Genomic DNA, 20,620 nt, shown 5'->3' with positions numbered 1-20,620 from the left:
GGATTTGCACCGTAAATATGAATGAATCTCGCTGCTGATATTTTATGTCACAAGGATCCTGTCAATGACGCAATTTATGGTCCTGACATGAAACTCAAACTTGGAGGCCCAGAAAGGGAACAGTTGAAACTGTGGAGTCTCACAGACTGCTGGTAGTAAATTGTTTCTAGAGGATTTTTAAATTGAATACTTTTCCTTTTGGTCTTTTTTTCCTCCCTCTTATTCCAATCTTTCTTTCCCTTTATTTCATTTTCTGTATCTTATTTGACTCTAATTCACTCTATTAACTTTTCCATCATTCGCTCTGTTTCTTTCTCTATTCTTAAATTTCATTGGTTAACGAGATAGACCATTTGACCCGATGTTCATGAGGTCCCAGATGTCCGTTATCCATTCGCATTTCCAGCAATTTGTAGTGCAAAAATATGATCAGAGGTAAAAAAAATTAAATTCAAGGCGCTTGCCACAAAATGTGCCGCTCCAGTAATTTCTGGGCCATTATGCTCAGATCACGGTATCAACTAAACGTTAATTACTTACTGCAAAATAAAGTTCTCTGCTATATTTATTAAACAGTTGTAGCAAACGCAGTTTCAGAGGAAGATACCTTTATTAAATCTTTTGTACACTAATGAATGTCCATCACGTAGACAGTGATCACTGTAAACACAGTGAAACAGATATATAGCAAACATCCAACAGGAAATTACTCAGATTCAGGTGATGCTATTATATAGCTTCATTTATTAGTTTGCTGAGCTTCTGAATCTTAGTTTTCGTCGACATATCAGCGTATTTATCACCAACACTGACAATCATTCCACCCAGGATTGAAGGATCAGTCTAAAATTTTAAAAAAGAGTTATGTTATTTTCTGATATGAAGTAGAAATAAGTGTGCTTTACTGCAGTTTTAAATCCACAGTACTTGATTATAAATAACATAAAACATGAGAAGTATATCACAGAAATCACAGAAACCCCACAGTGCAGATAGAGGCCATTTCGGCCCATCGAGCCTGCACCGACACATATCCCACCCGATCCCCGTAACCCCTACACCAACACATATCCCACCCTATCCCCGTAACCCCACGTATTTAATCCCCCTAACACTAAGGGTCAATTTATCATAGCCAATCAACCTAACCCGCACATCTTTGGACTGTGGGAGGAAACCGGAGCACCCGGAGGAAACCCATATAATCTGGTTCTCTTGATAACTCACTGATTTTAACCAGCAAAGACCTGAGCCATACAGACTAGAAAGAAAATTCCCAATCTATGCCAAGTTAGCTGATCTCGTCTGGGCAAACGGCAGGAATGATATCACTAGCTACACTACCCCTTGGTTGTTTGAAAGGAAGTGGGGAGGAAACCAACAGAGCTCCTGATCGCTTCCTGATGGACCTGCATATGTGTGATGAGTAGCATAGAAACATAGAAGATAGGAGCAGGAGTAGGCCATTCAGCCCTTCGAGCCTGCTCCGCCATTCAACGAGATCATGGCTGATCATCCAAACCCTAGCACCCGGTCCCTACACCGACAGCCATCCCACCCAAGCCCTATCCCCGTAACCCCACGTATTTAATCCCCCCCAACACTAAGGGTCAATTTTTTTTTATCATGGCCAATCAACCTAACCCGCACATCTTTGGACTGTAGGAGGAAACCGGAGCACCTGGAGAAAACCCACGCAAACACGGGGAGAATCTGCAAACTCCACACAGACTGTCACCCGAGGCCGGATTTGAACCCGGGTCCTTGGCGCTGTGAGGCAACAGTGCTAACCACTATGCCACCGTGCTGCCAGGAGCAGGATTAGGCTTGGCTGTGATGTTCTTATGGCTGAATAGCCTGCAATGCTCACATGAATAATGGTCAAGTCAATTGATTTGTGGAAAAATTAGAATAATCCAGTAATCCCAGGTAATAAAATGGAATTTGACTTATTCAGCCAGGGAGTGGCACATACAAATTTACCTCAGCAAGGAGTCAACCCTTCAGGCGAGGGCTAGGTAAAGGTGTCTGAAAGGAAAAGGTACAAATCTTCCTTGAACATTTACTGTTTCTGGGATTTCCTTCCTTTTGATTTCTCTCTATTTCTTTGTCCTCTTCTGGGAAACCCCCCCCCCCCTATAAAAATGACTAAATTTGAACTTAGGAGAAAGACTGAAAAATTGAAAACACAAATAATGGAAACTGAATAGGATCCAAACTGGCACGAAAGATGTGGTGGTAGGGACCCTGAGTGTAAAGTAATCAGAAGATGCTAGGATCCAATCAAAATTAGCATTTAAAAAATGAAATATGATAAATTGTATCCATACTACCAGTTTACTATATTATAACAAAATGTAAAATGTTTGTCTGCGCATACTTCCTGTAAAATCCTATATCCTGTTATCAAATTTTGCCACACTTGTGTTAAGTTTTCCCATTAGAAATCCTGTGCCCTCATTTATAACGGAAACTGCTGTTAGAAATTAGGGGTACCTAAAATGGTACCTTTAGACTAGTAAAAAGTAGCTGGATAGATGCTTAAATAAATAACCATATTATAATGCTAAGTTAGGATTTTGACTTTGTTTAACAAAATTGCTTGCTAAGATGCCGAAGTTAACCAGTGTGAGAGAATAAAATAAAGGATATCTTTGGGAATTTAATGATTCATTTCATGGTACAATAGTCTGATAATGAATTGAAATAGTTAGTTGCATAGCTGGCTGCACGAACAGCTTTGAACAATGGGGCCTCTGACTGGAGAAGTCTGAAGGCCGAACTTGGTATGTCTGAGTTGCTGACTCCAGGCTGGGGAGGACAAGGCAGGGTGAGATAAGAGACTTCAGCTCTGGGGAGGACAGGAGCGGATGAGATAAATGGAAAACAGTTCTCGGCATACTGTAAGGCCATAATTGGTTAAGTACAGAAATCATGCGAATTGGCTGCGAGGACCCCTGACAGGTGGGAGATAACATGAGGGTTGGTCTTTTCTTCCATGGCTTAAACAAAGAACCTGACATACCATTGGGCACCTTGTTTTAAGGGGAACCTCTATAGGTTAAATGGTCTTGTCCATATTCTAACCCAGGTCCACCCCTAAAAAGAGTATAAAAGATCGATCTGAAAAGCCTCCAGCGCAGATGGTAGAGTGGAGAGCTCCCGAGGGTGGATCTATGCTGACTCTGGTCTAACACTCCTGGGTAGTTCAAGGGAGAGAGAGAATTGTTCATGCACGCCAGCTGTTCTGCCGACTTGGACCAGTATCCACTACCTGTCACGGTCGTATGTTTTTGCTGTATAACTAGTGTGTTATATCCGTCTTAAACTCCGATTAAACACAACATAGCCACCATATTGGTTGCAGTCGACCCTGATTATTTGGAAGGACCAGAGATAAGCTAATCTTGTACACTGCTTAAGTAAACTTATATGTTGTAATTACACCTTCCCCAAATGGTGGTAATATGGCATTTGAGTTTTACATCTCCCAGCTTCTCAACCTGTACTGCAGACAGGCTCCTATGCTCCAACAAAATCTATTTTTTTCCTTTTTAAATTGCTGATCGGTCTTGTTTAAGTATAAATAATATAAAATCAAAGTATCAGATATAAATTTGACAGGAGAGCAGTTAGTGTTATAGAAAGTTATTCTACAGAAACTTACATAGAATTACATGGAATGTACACCACAGAAACAGGCCATGTGGCCCAACTGGTCCATGCCGGTGTTTATGCTTCAAAAGGGAATTGGATAAATACTCGAAGGAGAAAACATTGCAGGGATATGAGGAAAAAGTGGGGGAGTGGGACTAACTGGATTGCTCTTCAAAAGAGCCAACGCAGACTCGATGGGCTGAATGGTCTCCTTCTGTTCTGTACTATTCTATAAGCCTTCTTCCACCTCTCTTCATCTAAACCTATCAGTGCAACCTTCTATTCCTTTTTCCCTCATGTTTAACTAGCTTCCCTGTAAATGCATCTACGCTATTCGCCTCAACTACTCCTTATGGTAGTGAGTTCCACATTCTAACCACTCTCTGGGTAAAGATGTTTCTCCTGAATTCCCTACTGGATTTATTAGTGACCAACTTATATTTATGGCCCCTAGTTTTGGTCCTCACATAAATGGAAACATCTTCTCTACGTCTACCCTATCATACACTTTCATAGTGACCTTAATGACCTCTATTAGGTCATCCCTCGGCCTGCAGCTAATTCTGGCCAATTGTTTGTGCTTCAATCTTACCTTGGTCTCCAGTTTCAGAGTTTCACCTTTTTTTAGAAAACCATTAAGAGCTGTTTTTAGCTCTGTAAGATTCACTTCATCCAGGGGCTGCCAAATGAAGAAAGAAAATGTTCATTTAAGATTTTCAAGCAAGCAGCCATTTGTCAGACTTATGGTTAGATTCCTAATTATGAAATTCAACTACCTTCACCATCAGGCTCAATAATCTCTCCTGTCAGGAGTTGTTATTTGGTACCCACACAGTAAACAGTGGCGGCACGTCCTTGGCTCCTAAAGGCCAGTTTCATTTCCTGCAATGTTCTGTTGCTTGAGTTGCTGCCAGTGACTGCCTCTCCCTTCACTCAATTACCACTTTACTCCAAGTTTGTTAGATTTAAAGCTGTTGTTCTAGATTTTTCCATCCTATGTAACATCCCAGTAAATCTATATTCTGACTTTCTCTCAAATTACTCCACCTGTGTTATTGCTAATGGCTCAAACTCAGCCGTTTTCTGTTAACTCTTAATTTCCCCAAGCCTATGTCCACTTTTGTTTCTTTACATCAATGATCTCTTCCACTCAATGCACTCTTTTGGTAACGGTTTCACTTTATCTTTGCTAATTTCCTTCAGCTCAAGCATCCCTAGTGCACGCAACCTCAAACATTTAATGGCTGAATCATTACATTTTTTTTTCTTCATACCTTTCAATTAGTCACTAGCCGGAAGCTCTTAGCGTTCATGACACCAGCCTTAATCCTCCTTCACCCATCAGCATTCCTGGCCTCACTACCATCTCTTATCTCAAATTTTCTCTATTGCTAAAGCCACCTCCAAGTGTTCACTTTTTTCTTCTTCATGTTAAATACTTCTTTTCCCCTTCAACAACTATTAACTTTCTATAAAAGCACAAATCCATCCAAGACTACGTTCTTGTTCCCATACCTGGGGGTGCTTTTCAGTCCTAGATAGCATTCAAGAAAAAGCTCCACCATTTGGTGATTGCTCTTTCACCTTCAACCTCTCTTCCCATTATATTTCTTCTTGTCTTTCTCTATTTTGCCCTTTCTCTTCCCTTCCTCCAATAATCCTGAGGCTTTTAAACTCTAAGCTGATCAGTACTTCCCAGTTTACCCAGTCCTCTCTTTTCAACCTTGTTGGAGCCTCCACTAAGTTCCTTGGTCCTTCATCTCAATTTCTCAATAAAAACATTTTGCTATTTATCGCTCTAGAGTGGCCAATACAAATTAGCAAAATTGCTCAGTGAACTTGAAGCTTCTTACCATTTAAACACACACTATTAATACAATTTTAAACCGAAGAACTCATTTACCTGAGCAGTAGTGACTGAGCAGAGCACTTCCCCACGATGCGCACTCATGATCCTGCTAAAAGCAAGCCCAACATCAGGGGTCTGACGCAACCGTCCATTCTCAGCTAACAAATCTGAAGAGAATAAGTAAGATTTCTATCGTGACCACCACTTACGCTTAATCTTGAAACCCAGTTAGACATCACATTTGAAACAGAATGAAAAAGGACAAAAGAAAAATATGCTTTGGTATTAAAACCACTGAATTTCACTATTCAAAATACAATGAGAAAATCCCTTAAAATCCTCCTATATCAAACGCATATTTGTTTCTCCTTTCCTTTCTTCCTCTGCTGAAGGTAGTGACTCATGCTGGGGTTTGGTTCCAAGTGTGTCATCAGCCCTCGGACTAAAGAGGGATCTCAATTTCACCTCATACAACAATAATAGTCCTGTCTACAATACTGCAATTTAAAAATGTAATTGAACTATAAAATCGCCAGGCAGAAGAATTAAGCCACGAAAATATTTTAGTTTCATCTTTTCGTGGTGTTTTAATTAAGTGAATCTTGACCAAAAAAAATCTTAAGCTGCAAGAAGCCAGTGGAGTGCAAAAGGCAAGGAGAATCTGGTTTAGTCTCATTGGGAGCGATTAGGGCATAAGTACTAAAATTTTTCACATACAGGAAACTTTGTGCTATCCGGCACCCACGGGACCGAGCTGCTGCCGTTGCCTGAAAACTGCCGTACTCTCCAGAGTTAATGTTGAGAGATACGGAGATTCTTATCTCCGTATTTGACAACAAACACTGTTGCTTAGCAACAGCTTCTAAACACTCAGGTGTGGCCCTAAAGCTCTGTAGCTGAAGCTGTTGCTATAGCTACAGACCTTGCACAGCTTGACTGTTCAAACAAAGCAAAAAAACCAAAAAAGAATAAAAAACAGCTGCTGATTTTTGCCGGTGGCTCCAGATTGCCGGATAGCTCACTTCCGGATCAAAATCAAAATCAAATCAACTTTTATTGTCATTGTTAGTGCACAAGTGCAGTACAACGAAATGTAGGCTTGCGGCTCCCGAGTGTGTACATTTAGATTAAGACATTTAAACATTCAACATACTTTTGGCTTGTAATACATTAACATAAGCATAACCATAATAAAGTGCATTGGCAGATGTGCAGGCTTTAGAGTTTATTTGTGGAGTTCAGTAGGATGACAGCACAAAGTTTCCTGTATTTTACTCTATTTTGAGTTTAATTTACTCAGTTTTACCAGTTCAATACCAGGAGTTGTTTAAAATTGTTTACTTGGTGCCTGAAAATTCAAAATGAAGCAGATGATAAAATTAGGGGTGCTAATACTGAAGAAAACCATGAGGAGTATTGTATCTTCTAGAGGAATATTGTACCTTCCAATGGAAAATTGGATAAACATTTGAAGCAGAGGAAGACAGGCATTTGGAATTCACTGCTGGACCCGGCAACTTTTGTAGTTGGATCCAGTCAAAATTTCATGCTTTAGGGCTTTCAGAGGCATGTAAGAGAAATTCAGCACTTGAAAACAGTTACAAGATCTTGATGAATCCAGCGCAGACTGATCATGGTCCTGTAGTGTATGATATCTTCTACCTGCCACTAAATAGTATGTTGGAATTAAAATTCACTTAAATTAGTTTCAAGCGAGTCTACTCCTCACCCTGTAAACATTAAATTTTGTGAAGTTTTAGGTAAAAATATGAAAGGTCCCAGGTAGGTTTGATTATACATGGATAGGAATGTGCGAGATTTATGATTTTAGATATATTTTAAGGGTGCATTTACACTGCAGAGACTGGTCTGAGACTAGCAACTGAATTCAGATTTCAACCAGGCAGTACTTGCCTCTTCCCTGGCTGGGACTGTAACTCGGCCGTTTAGGAGAGAGATCTGTGCAGAACTCTTTCCCCGCAGTTAGAAATGTAAATGTTTTGAGACTGAGGAAAGAACAACACCAGTTTTGTTCTAAAATTGAATTGAGGCAAGGTGGGTTTAAAAGTGCCACAAGGTCCAAATAAACCTCTCGAGAACTTTGTAAACCACGTCTGACGCCGTACTGGAGTTGCAATCCATGCAGGGTTAAACTAAAATGGTGCAAGACTACCGTGTCCACTTGGGAAGGGTCGATAACGAGAGGAAACAGATTTAAGGTGGTTGGCAAAAGAACCAGAGGCGACATGAGGAAAAACTTTTTTATGCAACGAGTGGTTAGGATAGGGTGGTGGATACAGATTCAAGAGTAACCTTCAAAAGGGAATTGGACAAATACTTGAAGGAGAAAAAATTGCAGGGATAGGGGGAAAAGAGCCGGGGAGTGGGACTAACTGGATTGCTTTTCGAAAGAGCTGGTGCAGACTCGATGGGCCAAATGACCTCCTTCTGTGCTGTACTATTCTACAATTCTAAGACGTGGGTCATAGGAAGATGGCAGGGTAGTGTGATTAGTTTTGGATTGCTGCAGAGAGCTGGCACAGGTGCAAACAGCCGAATGACCACCTTCTGTGCTGTAAACTTCTGTGGCTCTATCCATCAGATAGCTGGAAGATAACCCTGCTATTTTGTGGAAAATTTCCAGCTGCCAAAAAAGCTGCACCTATGCAAGACAACTATTAAGGTATCTGGACTCCATTTTTTGGATTATTTCCTCAGGTAAACAAATGTTTTCACTCATTGGCCAAAAAATGATAGCTGCAGGACAGAGACAGTACTGTTTCGAGTTTGCTCACTTATTAACAGCTGATTCTGTGGGGGGGGTTTCAGTTTGCATACTACTGGGGTAAGCAAAGCCACGTGTCCTTTTTTGGCCAATGAATAAAAATATTTACCCACTAAAGTGCAAATACTGAGTCCGGAAGGCTGTAAAGTGCCTAATCGGAAGAGGAGGTGCTGTTCCTTCCGGACTCAATATCGAGTTCAACAATTTCAGATCATCACCTTGGCCCCTATTATATTTTTATATATTTTTTATCCACACCTTTGGTTTGTGCCTTTTCCTTTTTCTCTCTCCCACATGGCAGCTGTCTCTCATTCTGCCAGCACATTTCACACTTCATCTACAGCCATCTTTTGTCTCTTTACCTGTCCTATTACCATCTCGTCTCGTCTTGAATATCTCTTAATGTCTTTTCGCCTCTCAGACCTTCCCTTTTGTTCTTTCATTCCCCCCCCCACCCCATTTCCCAGCCCCCAAACTGGCCTTTTAATCTGTTTCATTTCCTGCTTTTTTCTCAGTTCTGAAGAAGGGTTTCGACCTGAAACGTTGACTCTGTTTCTCTCTCCACGGATGCTGCCCTGGCCTGCTGAGTTTTTCCAGCGTTTTCTGTTGTTATTTCGGATTTCCAGCATCCGCAGTATTTTGCTATCGTATGCTGTTATCAATTGTTTGACATAAAAATTCTTGAATGGAATATTGACTAGGTTACTAAGCTCCTATATTATGATTTGCGTTATTCAAAAATTCTGTTTTTGCAATGTTCTAAGGATTACTGAAATTGTCAAATGCAAAGTTATTGTGGAGATAACACTGAATCACTTACTGACAAGGTTGAGTATGATTGGGGAACATTTGTGTTTCAACAGGATGTCATTCACAGTTTTTTGCTTGATATTGCGCTTGATGTGGGGATTGAGGACCACTGCAGAGAACTTGGGATCTTTCATTAGTGACTGGAACAGAAACAGAGAGATGAAACCGTTAGCAAGTCAAATCATAGCAAATAAAAGATTACTCTTTGAAGGTAGCATCTAAAGCAACTAAAATATCCATCAGCGCACTATACAAAACATGCAAGTAATTCTGCTTAGTCACAGTATACCAAATTACTGCTTCAAGACACTGTGCCAAACTATAAAAGGACAGATTTGCAACTACAGTTTCTCTCAAGGCCAACGCTAAGGTTTCGGCAAGGATTTGGGTTCAAAAAGAAAGGAAGTCTCTGTAAGCCACTCTTGAGCAATTCCTACTACTGGCAACATCCTGAAAGCAGGGCACTATCTTCAAAACATGGCAAGTAAATAGTGGGCAAAAACAATGTACAATGTGAAACCAGTCTTAAGACAAGGGCACATCGAACAGTAAATTAAATATTTGGCATCCATATTAGATAGCAAGTAGAGTCAAGCCTTTTGGAATCATGACACACCCTCCATCAAATGGGCAGGCCCCTTACACTGGGACAGTCTGGGGTGAAGAAATGTCCTTATGCACTATGTGCAAGGAATCAAAACCCCTTTTCACAAATAGACCAGTACAGCTTACAGAAGAAATCTTCCCCTATGGTTCTCAAATCAACAATTGCTCAAATTTCTGGATTTTAAGCTGGGATGTACAATTGGAAAAAAAACCCCACACATAAATGTGTTGGTAATACCATTTTGAAAATACTTTCAAATTACCCAGCTAATCATAAAAGATTTAAGAAAAAAAAAATACACATTGCACTTTGAGAGAGAGAGATCTGAGGCCAAAATGTATACTGACAATTAATATGATTAAATGACAGCAGATTTTTCTGTTGTTGACTTCAAAGGGCACCACAGGTTTTAGAGTGTAATATCTCAGTCTCAATGTAAAACTACTGTAAAGACATTTGGCATAGCTCGTGCAAATATGTGAGCCTTCAATTTACATTGTTGGATTTTACTTAACCATTCTCTTTTATTTAAAAAAAAGGCCTACCTTCAAGATGTTTTATCCCTTCTTTTGGATCTCACCTCATGCAGCCTCATCAGCCAGGTGCGCAGGAAGGTGTCCTGCTCCAGGCCTTTGTCAATGCCACTCGAGACAGTTGTTAGAAGTGACAGAGGCACCTGGGGTGACTTGTTAGTATCAATTTTCTTCATCATGGAGAATTATACAACTTCTCCTCATTGATGCTGCCTCTCCAAACGGTATCACTAAGATTAGGAATTTATACCACTCCAGTTTTTCATTTGGACCCCAATTTTACACTTGCTTTTAAAACTCTATAAGCTAATGCGCGAGGCTCTACAACTTTAAATGCATCTTTCGTTCATTTAATATAAAGGCTGTAAAGAATCTCCAGCTTACAATTATCTTGTGTAGTTCCTGCTCCACTTGGTCCAGTTTCTTCTGCTTGCTGGCAGCAGAGTACAAAGCTGTGGCATATCTACCTTCGACTCCATAGACTTGAATAGGTGGCTGGGGGTAAAAAGATCAACTATTAATTTCACTCAAATCCATGGTACAGTACGACAAAGAATTAACAAAATTTAACACTTGCGTCATGTAAGATTCTGAGGGAAAATGACAGGGTAGATGCCGAGAGGTTGTTTCCCCTGGCTGGAGAGTCTAGAACTAGGGGGCATAGTCTCAGGATAAGGGGTCGGCCATTGAGACGAGGAGGAATTTCTTCACTCAGAGGGTTGTGAATCTTTGGAATTCTCTGCCCCAAAGGGCTGGGGATGTTGAGTCATCGAGTATTTTCAAGGCGGAGATAGATATTTTGGACTCTAGGGGAATCAAGGGATATGGAGATCGGGCGGGAAAGTGGAGTTGAGGTCGAAGATCAACCATGATCTTATTGAATGGCGGAGCAGGCTCGAAGGGCCGTATGGCCTACGCCTGCTCCTAATTCTTATGTTCTTACGTGTCAATTTCACAATTAAATTTGTGCTAATGATATACAGTGAAGTTGTCTGGTGTGATTTTTGCTGTTGCATCAGCAGGCTACAGCAAAATTAATGTAAGTTAATACACTTGATGTGGCGCATGTGTCTTGTGTGATATTCGTAATTTATCACCTCACATTGTTCCCACTACCAGTGGCAGACTTGTAACCGCCAATACCTCACCTTAATGTCATACATCTCAAAATGTTCTCCTGTCACGGTCCAAGAGGGCCGGGGGTTGGGGGTAGGAAAAATAATTTAATAGCGCTGTGTTTTTTTCCCCCCCACAGTTGAAGTGGACACAGTAAAAAAAAAAAATCACATGCTCACCACTACGTTTTATTTAAATTCTATTGACAATGTTGGAATTGGACTCCACAGCAATAAGAACATAAGAAATAGGAGCAGGAGTAGGCCATTCAGCCCCTCAATGAGATCATGGCTGATCTTCTGCCTCAACTCCATTCACCGGCCTGATCGCCATATCCCTTGATGCCTTTACTAGTCAGAAATCTATCGACTTCTGTTTTGAATATACTCCAGCCAAGGGAAACATTCTCCCAGCATCCACCCTATCAAGCCCTGTAATAATTTTGTATGCTTCAATGAGATCCCCTCTCACTCTTACTGTGAAGGAATAAGCTATATTTAGAAAAATACACCATTCTAGAAAATAATTCTGGCCTTTGTAACATGACAAACTGGGCTTGAAAATCTAAAAACCTAACAATGGAGAAGCTGTGAACAGCATTCAGGCTATTGAGATAAGATAAGTTGTTGACACTGAATCAATAGCCTTATTGAAACAGGAGGTTGGAGGTTCCTGAAAGTCTGAAGCCTTGGAAAAAAGACAATGGTACACCCCGTTAAGGTGTTCGAAAGTACATTTCGTAAACAGGCACATGAAAGAAGAAGAAACATATGCCTTCGTAAAAATGACATCAAGTAAAAGAAACACCTGCCGTCAAATCATTTTTATGTTAAACTTAGAACACCTACAGACAGGAGACACGATTCTGTGTTGCAACCAGCTGAGGTAAATAAGAATTGCATAGATCACCCTAGTTGAGGAGTTTTAATTTACACGTCGTAAAAAGATACAAACAGAAGACCTTGGTAAGAATTACATCAAATAGATGCACTGCTGTGTCACTGTTTTTATGCTAAGCTTTGAACACCTAAAGGTAGAGACATAATTCTTAATGCTACCAGCTGAACTAACTGTAAAAATAGCAGGGGTCAGCAGAAAAATGACTAGAGATAATTAGCTTACATCAGCAGAAAACTTCAAAGGAAATGCCATTGTAAAAGGGTACAAAAATTGAACTTTCAAATAGGAAGATAGATTCGCTGTAAAGGGGCAAAACGATCCTCGGCTTCAGAGCCAGCTCTAAGTCTTCAACTCTTTGTATCTCGGGGATCAAGGTATTGTATTTGATTTTGGTGGATAGCCTGGAATAAAGACTAAGAACTGTAAAAATGTAACGAAGTTAAGATTTGAGAATAAGAATCTCTGATAATAGAATTGTAAGATTTCTGTTTTTGGAATTGTTAATGTTGTGATTGAATCACCAACTGTAAATTACAGGTCGGTTCTTTAATAAATCTATATATTTTTAGAATTGTCTCACATAATACTTCTGTATCAAACTCGCAAACTCAATCTCTGTACGCTCCTTGGTGATGAGTTGCAGAATTCTGGGGGAGTTTTCTGGACCCTCATAATATCTGGAATGTTACAGTCTAGCTAAACTTATTAAAAGTGCTATCTGGAGGATGGTAACATCGTCAGGTTGTTCCTTTCCTTTAGGGAGAGATAGTCTGGACCTTTAGACCCAATTAAGCATCTTTAGGATTCGGCTACCTCAAACTTTAGTTGAAAGTGAATGTCTGGGGAATACGCCTGATCTGGGGTAGCCCTAAAGGGGCTAGGACTAGTAATAATCCTTTCATTTTGACAGTCCCACCATCCCAGGAATCAATCTCATGAACCTTCGTTGCACTCCTTCTATGGCAAGTATATCCTTCCTTAGGTAAGGAGACCAAAATTGTACACAGTACTCCAGGTGTGGTCTCACCAAGGCCCTATATAATTGGAGTAAGACTTCTTTACTCCTGTACTCAAATCTTCTTGTAATGAAGGCCAGCATACCATTTGCCTTCCTAATGGCTTGCTGCACCTGCATATTCACTTTCAGTGACTCATGTACAAGGACACCCAGGTCCCTTTGAGCATCTGCATTCCCCAATCTTTCACCATTTAGGAAATACTCTACCTTTCTGTTTTTTCTACCAAAGTGGATAACTTTACATTTATCCATATTATATTCCATCTGCCATATTATATTCCATCTGCCATGTTCTCGCCCGCTCACTGAGCCTGTCGAGATCCCCTTGAAGCCTCTTCACAACTGACACTGCCACCTAGCTTTGTATCATCAGCAATTTGGAAATGTTACATTTAGTCCCCTCATCCAAATCATTGATATAGATTGTGAATAGCTGGGGCCCAAGCACCGATCCCCACTAGTTACTGCTTGCCATCCTGAAAAAGACCAGTTTATCCCTACTCTTTGTTTTCTGTCTATTAACCAATTCTCAATCCATGCTAGTATATTACCCCCAATTCCATGTGCTGTAATTTTGTTCACCAACCTCTTGTGTGGGACCTTATCGAAGGCCTTCTGAAAATCCAGATATACCACATCTACCGGTTCCCCTTTTTCTACTCCACTAGTTACATCCTCAAAGAACTCCAATAGGTTTGTCAAGCAGGATTTCCCTTACATAAATCCATGTTGACTCTGCCCAATCTTACTATTAGTTACTAAGTGCCCAATTATTGCATTCTTTAATAGATTCCAGCATTTTCCCAACTACTGATGTGAAGCTAACAGGTCTGTAGTTCCCTGTTTTCTCTCTCCCTCCTTTCTTAAATAGCGGGGTTACATTTGCTATCCTCCAATCTGCAGGAACCGTTCTAGAATCTGTAGAATTTTGGATGATGACAACCAATGCGTCCACTATCCCAATGGCCACCTCTTTCAAAATCCTAGGATGTAGGTCATCCAGTCCTTAGGATTTATCGACTTTTAGTCCCATTAATTTTGCTAGTACTGTTTCTTTTACTAATAATAATTTCTTTAAGTTCCTCATTCCCGCCACACCCTTGGTTTTCTTGTATTTCTGGGAGGTTTTTTGTGTCTTCCTCCTTGAAGACAGAAAAAAAGTACAGTAAAATCTTTCTTATCCGGCACCTATGGGACCAGGATGGTGCCGGTTGATGAAAAATTCTGGATAACAGAGAGGTATAACTACCAAGGCAATTTTGAACACAAACAAAAATTAAAAAATCAAGAAATGTACTGTATAATTTGGTACTCACCTACAGAATGTTCCGTTAAATGTATGGTAGAATCAGCAAGATTACCGGTTATTGAGGTGTTGTTTTGTATTGAGATATATCTATTTTGCCAGTTATTAAAGTATTCCGGATAATAAAGTACCATTTAAACAAGAGTTTACTGTATTTATTTAATTTCTCTGCCACTTCCTCATTCCCCATTATAAATCCTCCCATCTGACTGTAAAGGACCTACATTTACCTTCACCGGTCTTTTCCTTTTCACGTACCTATAGAAGCTTTTACAATCCGTTTTTATATTTTTCGCTAGTTTGTGCTCATATTCCATTTTCCCTTTCTTTATCAATTTCTTGGTCCCCCTTTGCTGATTTCTAAAAAGATCCCAATCCTCAGGCTGACTGCTTTTTCTGGCAACTTTATAAGCTTCCTCTTTTGACTTAATACTAGCTTTAATTTCTTTTGTTAGCCATGGTTGGATCACTTTTCCTTTTGGGTTTTTTATGCCCTAGAGGAATATATGTTTGTTGCAAATTATGCATTATTTCCTTGAATGTTAGCCATTGTATGTCCACCTTCATACCTTTTAGTGTAGTCTCCCAATCTACCAAGGCCAACTTGTCCCTCATACCCTTGTAGTTTCCTCTGTTTAGATTGAAGACCTTAGTTTCAGATTGGACTACATCATTCTCAAACATAATGTAAAATTCAATATTATGGTCACTTGTCCCTAAAGGCCCCTTTACCACAAGATTATTGATTAGCCCTTTCTCATTACGCAGTACCAGATCCAGAATAGCCTGTTCCCTGGTTGGTTCTTCCACATACTGATCCAGGAAACCATCACATATGCATTCCAAGAATTTGTCCTCCACACCATTAGTGGTAATTTGATTTGCCCAGTCAATATGTAGATTAAAGTCCCCCATGATTACCTTGTTATATGCACTTCTAATTTCTTGATTGATACTGTGCCCTACATTACCACTACTGTTTGGTGGCTTATACACAACTCCCAATGTTTTCCACCCTTTGCTGTTTCTTATCTCCACCCAAAATGATTCCAGTTCTACATCAAGATCTACCAAGCCAAGATCTTTTATCTCTACCGTACCGATCTCATCCCTTAACAGTGCTACGCCACCTCCTTTTCCTTTTTGTCTGTCCTTCCTAAATGTTGAGTACCCTGGAACATTCGGTTACCCTGCAACCATGTCTCTTTAATGGCAATTACATCATACCCATTTACTTCTATTAGTGCCATTAATTCATCCACCTTGTTGCGAATGCTACGTGCATTTATATAAAGTGGCTTCAACTTTGCCCATTTAATATTTTTCTTCACTTTGACCCTCTTTACTGTTGGCCTTTGTTTCTGCTCCCTACTAGTTTTGCTGACTACTTTTCAAACTTTCACTTCCAGCTTTGTTTCTCTCCGTTCTGGGCCCACACTTAGGTTCCCAGCCCCCTGACAAACTAGTTTAAATCCTTCTAATATGGGGCAGGAGGAGAGAAAGAGAGCGCTTATAATCAGACCAAGATTAAGTCAAGAACAGTTTGGTTGTCAGAAATTAATTTACATCACATTTACGTTATTTTAAAACTGTTGTTTGTAGTTGAAAAGCTACCTCCCCCCGGCAAGGATGTGAAATTCTATTTTTATCCCCTGTCATCTTGGGCTCACTGGGCCCTGCAGTAAATCTGCCCTTATTACTCCATCAATGAGCTAGCCATCTGAACGTCTGTGATAACAGCTGGAGTCTACTCACTTCTATGCCTTCCATTCTTGAGACACATCTTACTAACATACAGTGGTATTGGGGGGTGGTAGGAAGGAAACCATGGCATCTCCACCACCATGGCAAGTGCATTGATGCATTGTACGAATGCTGAACCAGTAACTTTAATAGTCTTCATAAAAACATTTCCCACAATCATGCCACTATATACTATGTGGGAACTCGTCATCTAGGTAGGGTAGAACAGCTTTATCAATTATCTCCTCCAAAAGGACCCATGAGTGGGAATAAACTAGGAAGCAATTTGTACTACAATTCGGTCAAAGAAAGACTGTATTGTGAGAAACAGTTTGATTCTGCAGCTGATAAAACTGTTAATCTCTCTTACAAAACTACTTTTGCAAGTGGACTTTACCAAAGTTAAAAGATAAATTAAAAGCTTTGAAATGCAGCCAATTACGTACCATGATCAGTTTGCTTGCTGGTTTGACCACTGTGGTGCTGAAGTAACGGACCTAAAAATGTCAAGGGAAATATATCAGCTTTAATTCACATTAGGAGATTCACATTCTGTAGACACAGTAGGGTTGCAAAGGGGTGGAAAGTTTCCGGTAAATTTCCGGAAATTTTCCACGGGAAGTTTAGCTTGGGAATTTTGCCCAAAAAAGCACATGCTAGCATAATATTGTTTTTTTTTGTATTTCTTTCTTTTTTTTCCCCCCCACAGGTCCTCTCTTAAAATTACTAACAGAGATGGAATCTTAATTATTAAGGAATTTCTTAATCAATATATGTTTATCTTCTTACTTGGCTTGTTTTAATAATTACAAGTTTTGTGTGTGACTGTGAACAAATGTGTCCTGATTGGTTGGTTGGATGAGTGGATGAGCGATTAGCTCCCTCTATTTGTAATATTTGCATATCGAATTGTGATTGGCCTGCAGGCATCTGTAAGACTGCTATAGTTTTTTTAAGATTCAGGTTAGGGGTCCTGAGGGAAGTCATTTTGTTTTCTGCTGATGTTGTGATGATGCAGTAAGTAAATCAGACTTTATACCAAATAAACCAGTTACTTGTTGAACTCTGTTGTCCTTCAATTTAAAATATACAAAATAATACACTATTGGTGATGTAGCGTCGTGTGTGTACAGGTCATGCTTCCATCACATGGAACATCAGCAAAAATGTACTCACCCTGTTGCAATCGTGCTGATCGACCGCAGTTCGACACAGAGATGAATGCCCTTTATTTCTCTGCATAGAACAATGCCACGTTTACCGTCGGATGTGTGGAAGCATTTTACCCCAGGCATTAAAGATGGAAAGACTGTGTACATGTGCAAACACTGTAGAAAGCCATATGTAAAGAATGCCACAAAGATGCAGCAGCATTTATCCAACGATCTTGGATCACAAAAGGTCTTTGCAGTAGTCACTGACAATGCTGTGAATATGAAGGCTGCTTGGGCTCAAGTGGAGGAGGCCTACCCTCATATTACGTCTATTGGGTGCGCAGCTCATGGGCTTAACCTGCTCCTCAAGGACATCATGGGTTTGAGAACCATGGAAGCACTGTACAAGAGAGCCAAGCAAGTTGTTAAGTATGTCAGGGGAAAACAGTAATTGCAGCAACCTACAACGAACAAGAACACCACACTGAAGCTGCCCAACAACACTAGATGGGGTGGTGTTGTCATAATGTACAACAGCCTTCTGGAGGGTAAGGAGTCGCTGCAAGAAATGGCAATATCCCAGTCTGGGGATATGGAAACCACCATCAAGAAAATACTGCTGGATGATGTGTTTTGGGAGAGAGTGGTTAGCAGCCTTAAACTACTCTCACCAGTAGCATCTGCAATTGCTCAGATTGAAGGAGATGACGCTGTCTTGTCAGATGTTCTCAGGCTTTTTACTGATTTAAAAGAATAAATCAGCATTGCCCTACCCACATCCCTGCTGCTCAAAGCAGAGGAGAAGGCAATTGTTCAATCCATACAGACGCGTCAAGAATTTTGTGTCAAGCCGATTCATGCTGCAGCATACATGCTGGACCCAAAGCATGTTGGGAGACCAATACTTTCTGGAGAACAGATCAACAGCGCTTACAGTGTGATTTCTACCCTCTCACACCATCTCAATCTGGATGTGGGCAAAGTTCTCTACCAAGCAAGGTCTTTGGAATGGGGATGGGATATGGGAATCATGCAAGCATATCAGTGCACATACCTGGTGGAAGGGACTTTGTGCATCTGAGGCCCTATCACCTATTGCATCGGTGATACTCCAAATCCCACCTTCATCAGCGGCCTCTGAACAAAACTGGTCACTTTTTGGGAATATGCATACAAAGGTGCACAACAGGCTGACTAACAAGAGAGTGGAGAAACTGGTGGCTATCCGGGCGAACCTACAACTTATTGAGCCAGATACAGAAGTGTCCACCACACAGCTAGACACTGACACAGAGGAGGAAATGGGCACGTCAGAGCCAGAGAATCAGGAGGAGCAATGAGGAGTAGAAGACTCAGAAGACTCATGAGTAGAAGACTCAAAGGGACAAAATAAGGACAAATTACAGGCTAAATAAGCCGATGCTCTTTTTATTTTATTTTAGATGGGTCTTTTTTGTGGGGGTTCAATAAAGTTCAAAATTATAACCTAAATAAAGTTTTGAAAGCCTGTTTTTATTTGTATGGAACAGTATGTCTATTTTGACGACAAAGATAATATAAGGGTCAGAGACAAAAACCATCAGTGTGCAAAAAAACTCAAAATTCCCATGGAAAGTTTCCTCTTTTAAAAATTCCCAGAATTTCGCAACCCTAAGACACAGAGCAAAGATTTAAACACAAAGATTAGCATACAATGTGAGACATTGAGGCAGATAAAAGATTAGGATACATCACTTGGGCACAACTCTTTCTGGAGGAACAATCTGAAATACTTAAAATAAAAGACACCTTCTGCACTCAACCTTCCAGAGACAACTTAGAACATGGATGTTGTTATTTTGCTAAATAATAAATAAAATCAGTTAGGCCTTTCATAAGTAGTTTGTTATTGCCGACAAACCCAGCTCCTGAAGAGGGGCATCAATGATGATAGGAACAGAAGTAGACCATTCAGCCCCTCGAGCCTGTTCTGCCATTCAATTAGACCATAGCTGATCTGTACCTCGACTCCACTCACCTGCCTTTGCTCCACATCCCTTGATATCCTTACCCAGCAAAAATCAACTCAATCTCAGTCTTAACAGTCCACAACTTTTCAGCAGGGGGGGGGGGGGGGGGAAAGAGAGCGAGTTCCAGATTTCCACTACCCTTTGTGTGGAAAAATTGCTTCCTGATTTCTCTCCTAAATGGCCTGGCTCTAATTTTAAGATTATGCCCTCTTATTCGGGATTCCCCAACCAAAGGAAATAGTTTCTCTGCATCGACCCTATCGAATCTATTTATAATTTTAAAAGACCTTGATTAAATCGCCCCTCAAAGTTCTAAACTCAAGGGAATACAAGCCATGTTTATGCAACATGTCCTTAATTTAAGCCTTTAAGGCCCGGTATCATTTTGGTGAATCTGCGCTATAGATCAAGTCTGACCAAAGTTCTGTACAAATGAAGTATCACTTCTTCACTTTTGTATTTTAACCCACTGGAGATAAAGAACATGCATTAGATTTTTTGATTGCTTTTTGTACCTTTTCACAAGGTTTTAGTAATCTGTGTACCTGGAAGCCCAAATCCTTTTGCTCCTCCACCATTAAGAAAATATCCAGATTTGTCTTTCTCAGATCCACACTTCCCCACATTGAATGAGGTCTGCAATAGCTTCTGGACTCAACATCAAGTTCAACAATTTCAGATCATAACCACTGCTCTCATTTTGTTCAGACAGTTGGTGTTGTAATGAATCTGCTGTTTCCATTTGCATATCCTCTAAACCCATCTTGTTTCTTTACTTGTCCCATTACCACCCCCTTTTGCCTTGCACCATCATCCCTTGTTATTTCAATCACTCCTGCTTTCCACCCTATCACAGACCTAACCGTTTTGTTCTTTCCTCCCTTTTCCCTGCCTATGTACTTGTTTAAAATCGGTTAAAATCTGTAACATTTTCCAGTTCTGACGAAAGGTTACCGAACTGAAACGTTAACTCTGTTTCTCATTCCACAGATGCTGCCTGACCTGCTGAGTATTTCCAGCATTTTCTGTTTATATCTGCAATAGCTTTGCCCACTCACTTAGTCTGTCTATGTCCCTTTGTAACTTCCTGCTCCTGTCCACACAGCTAACTGTACCTCCTAACTTAGTATTGT

The 20,620-nt window shown here is 40.3% G+C and overlaps 1 protein-coding gene across 3 annotated transcripts in view; it reads right to left on the bottom strand.

The window, feature by feature from the left end:
- Window positions 1-591: 591 nt before the first annotated feature.
- atp5po (ATP synthase peripheral stalk subunit OSCP) overlaps window positions 592-20,620 on the bottom strand; it is a 32,070-nt gene continuing 12,041 nt past the window's right edge. For 2 of the 3 annotated variants that reach the window (XM_086007109.1, XM_086007108.1), the window contains exons 2-7: window positions 16,771-16,821; window positions 10,626-10,736; window positions 9,112-9,241; window positions 5,561-5,673; window positions 4,250-4,336; window positions 592-843 (exon numbers count right to left, since the gene is read on the bottom strand). In XM_086007109.1, the coding sequence (XP_085863235.1) occupies window positions 730-843; window positions 4,250-4,336; window positions 5,561-5,673; window positions 9,112-9,241; window positions 10,626-10,736; window positions 16,771-16,821 (606 nt within the window). In that variant the 3' untranslated portion in view covers window positions 592-729. Of the gene's footprint in view, window positions 844-1,983; window positions 2,029-4,249; window positions 4,337-5,560; window positions 5,674-9,111; window positions 9,242-10,625; window positions 10,737-16,770; window positions 16,822-20,620 lie in introns of all 3 variants that reach the window. The other variant, XM_086007110.1, reaches the window with a different exon arrangement.

Source organism: Somniosus microcephalus, chromosome 14, assembly GCF_052327205.1.
Source record: "Somniosus microcephalus isolate GS21.2 chromosome 14, FLI_Smic_1.0, whole genome shotgun sequence".
Taxonomy (NCBI): domain Eukaryota; kingdom Metazoa; phylum Chordata; class Chondrichthyes; order Squaliformes; family Somniosidae; genus Somniosus; species Somniosus microcephalus.
The sequence above is the reverse complement of the archived record's forward strand: the minus strand, read 5'-3'. Positions and strand labels throughout refer to the sequence as shown.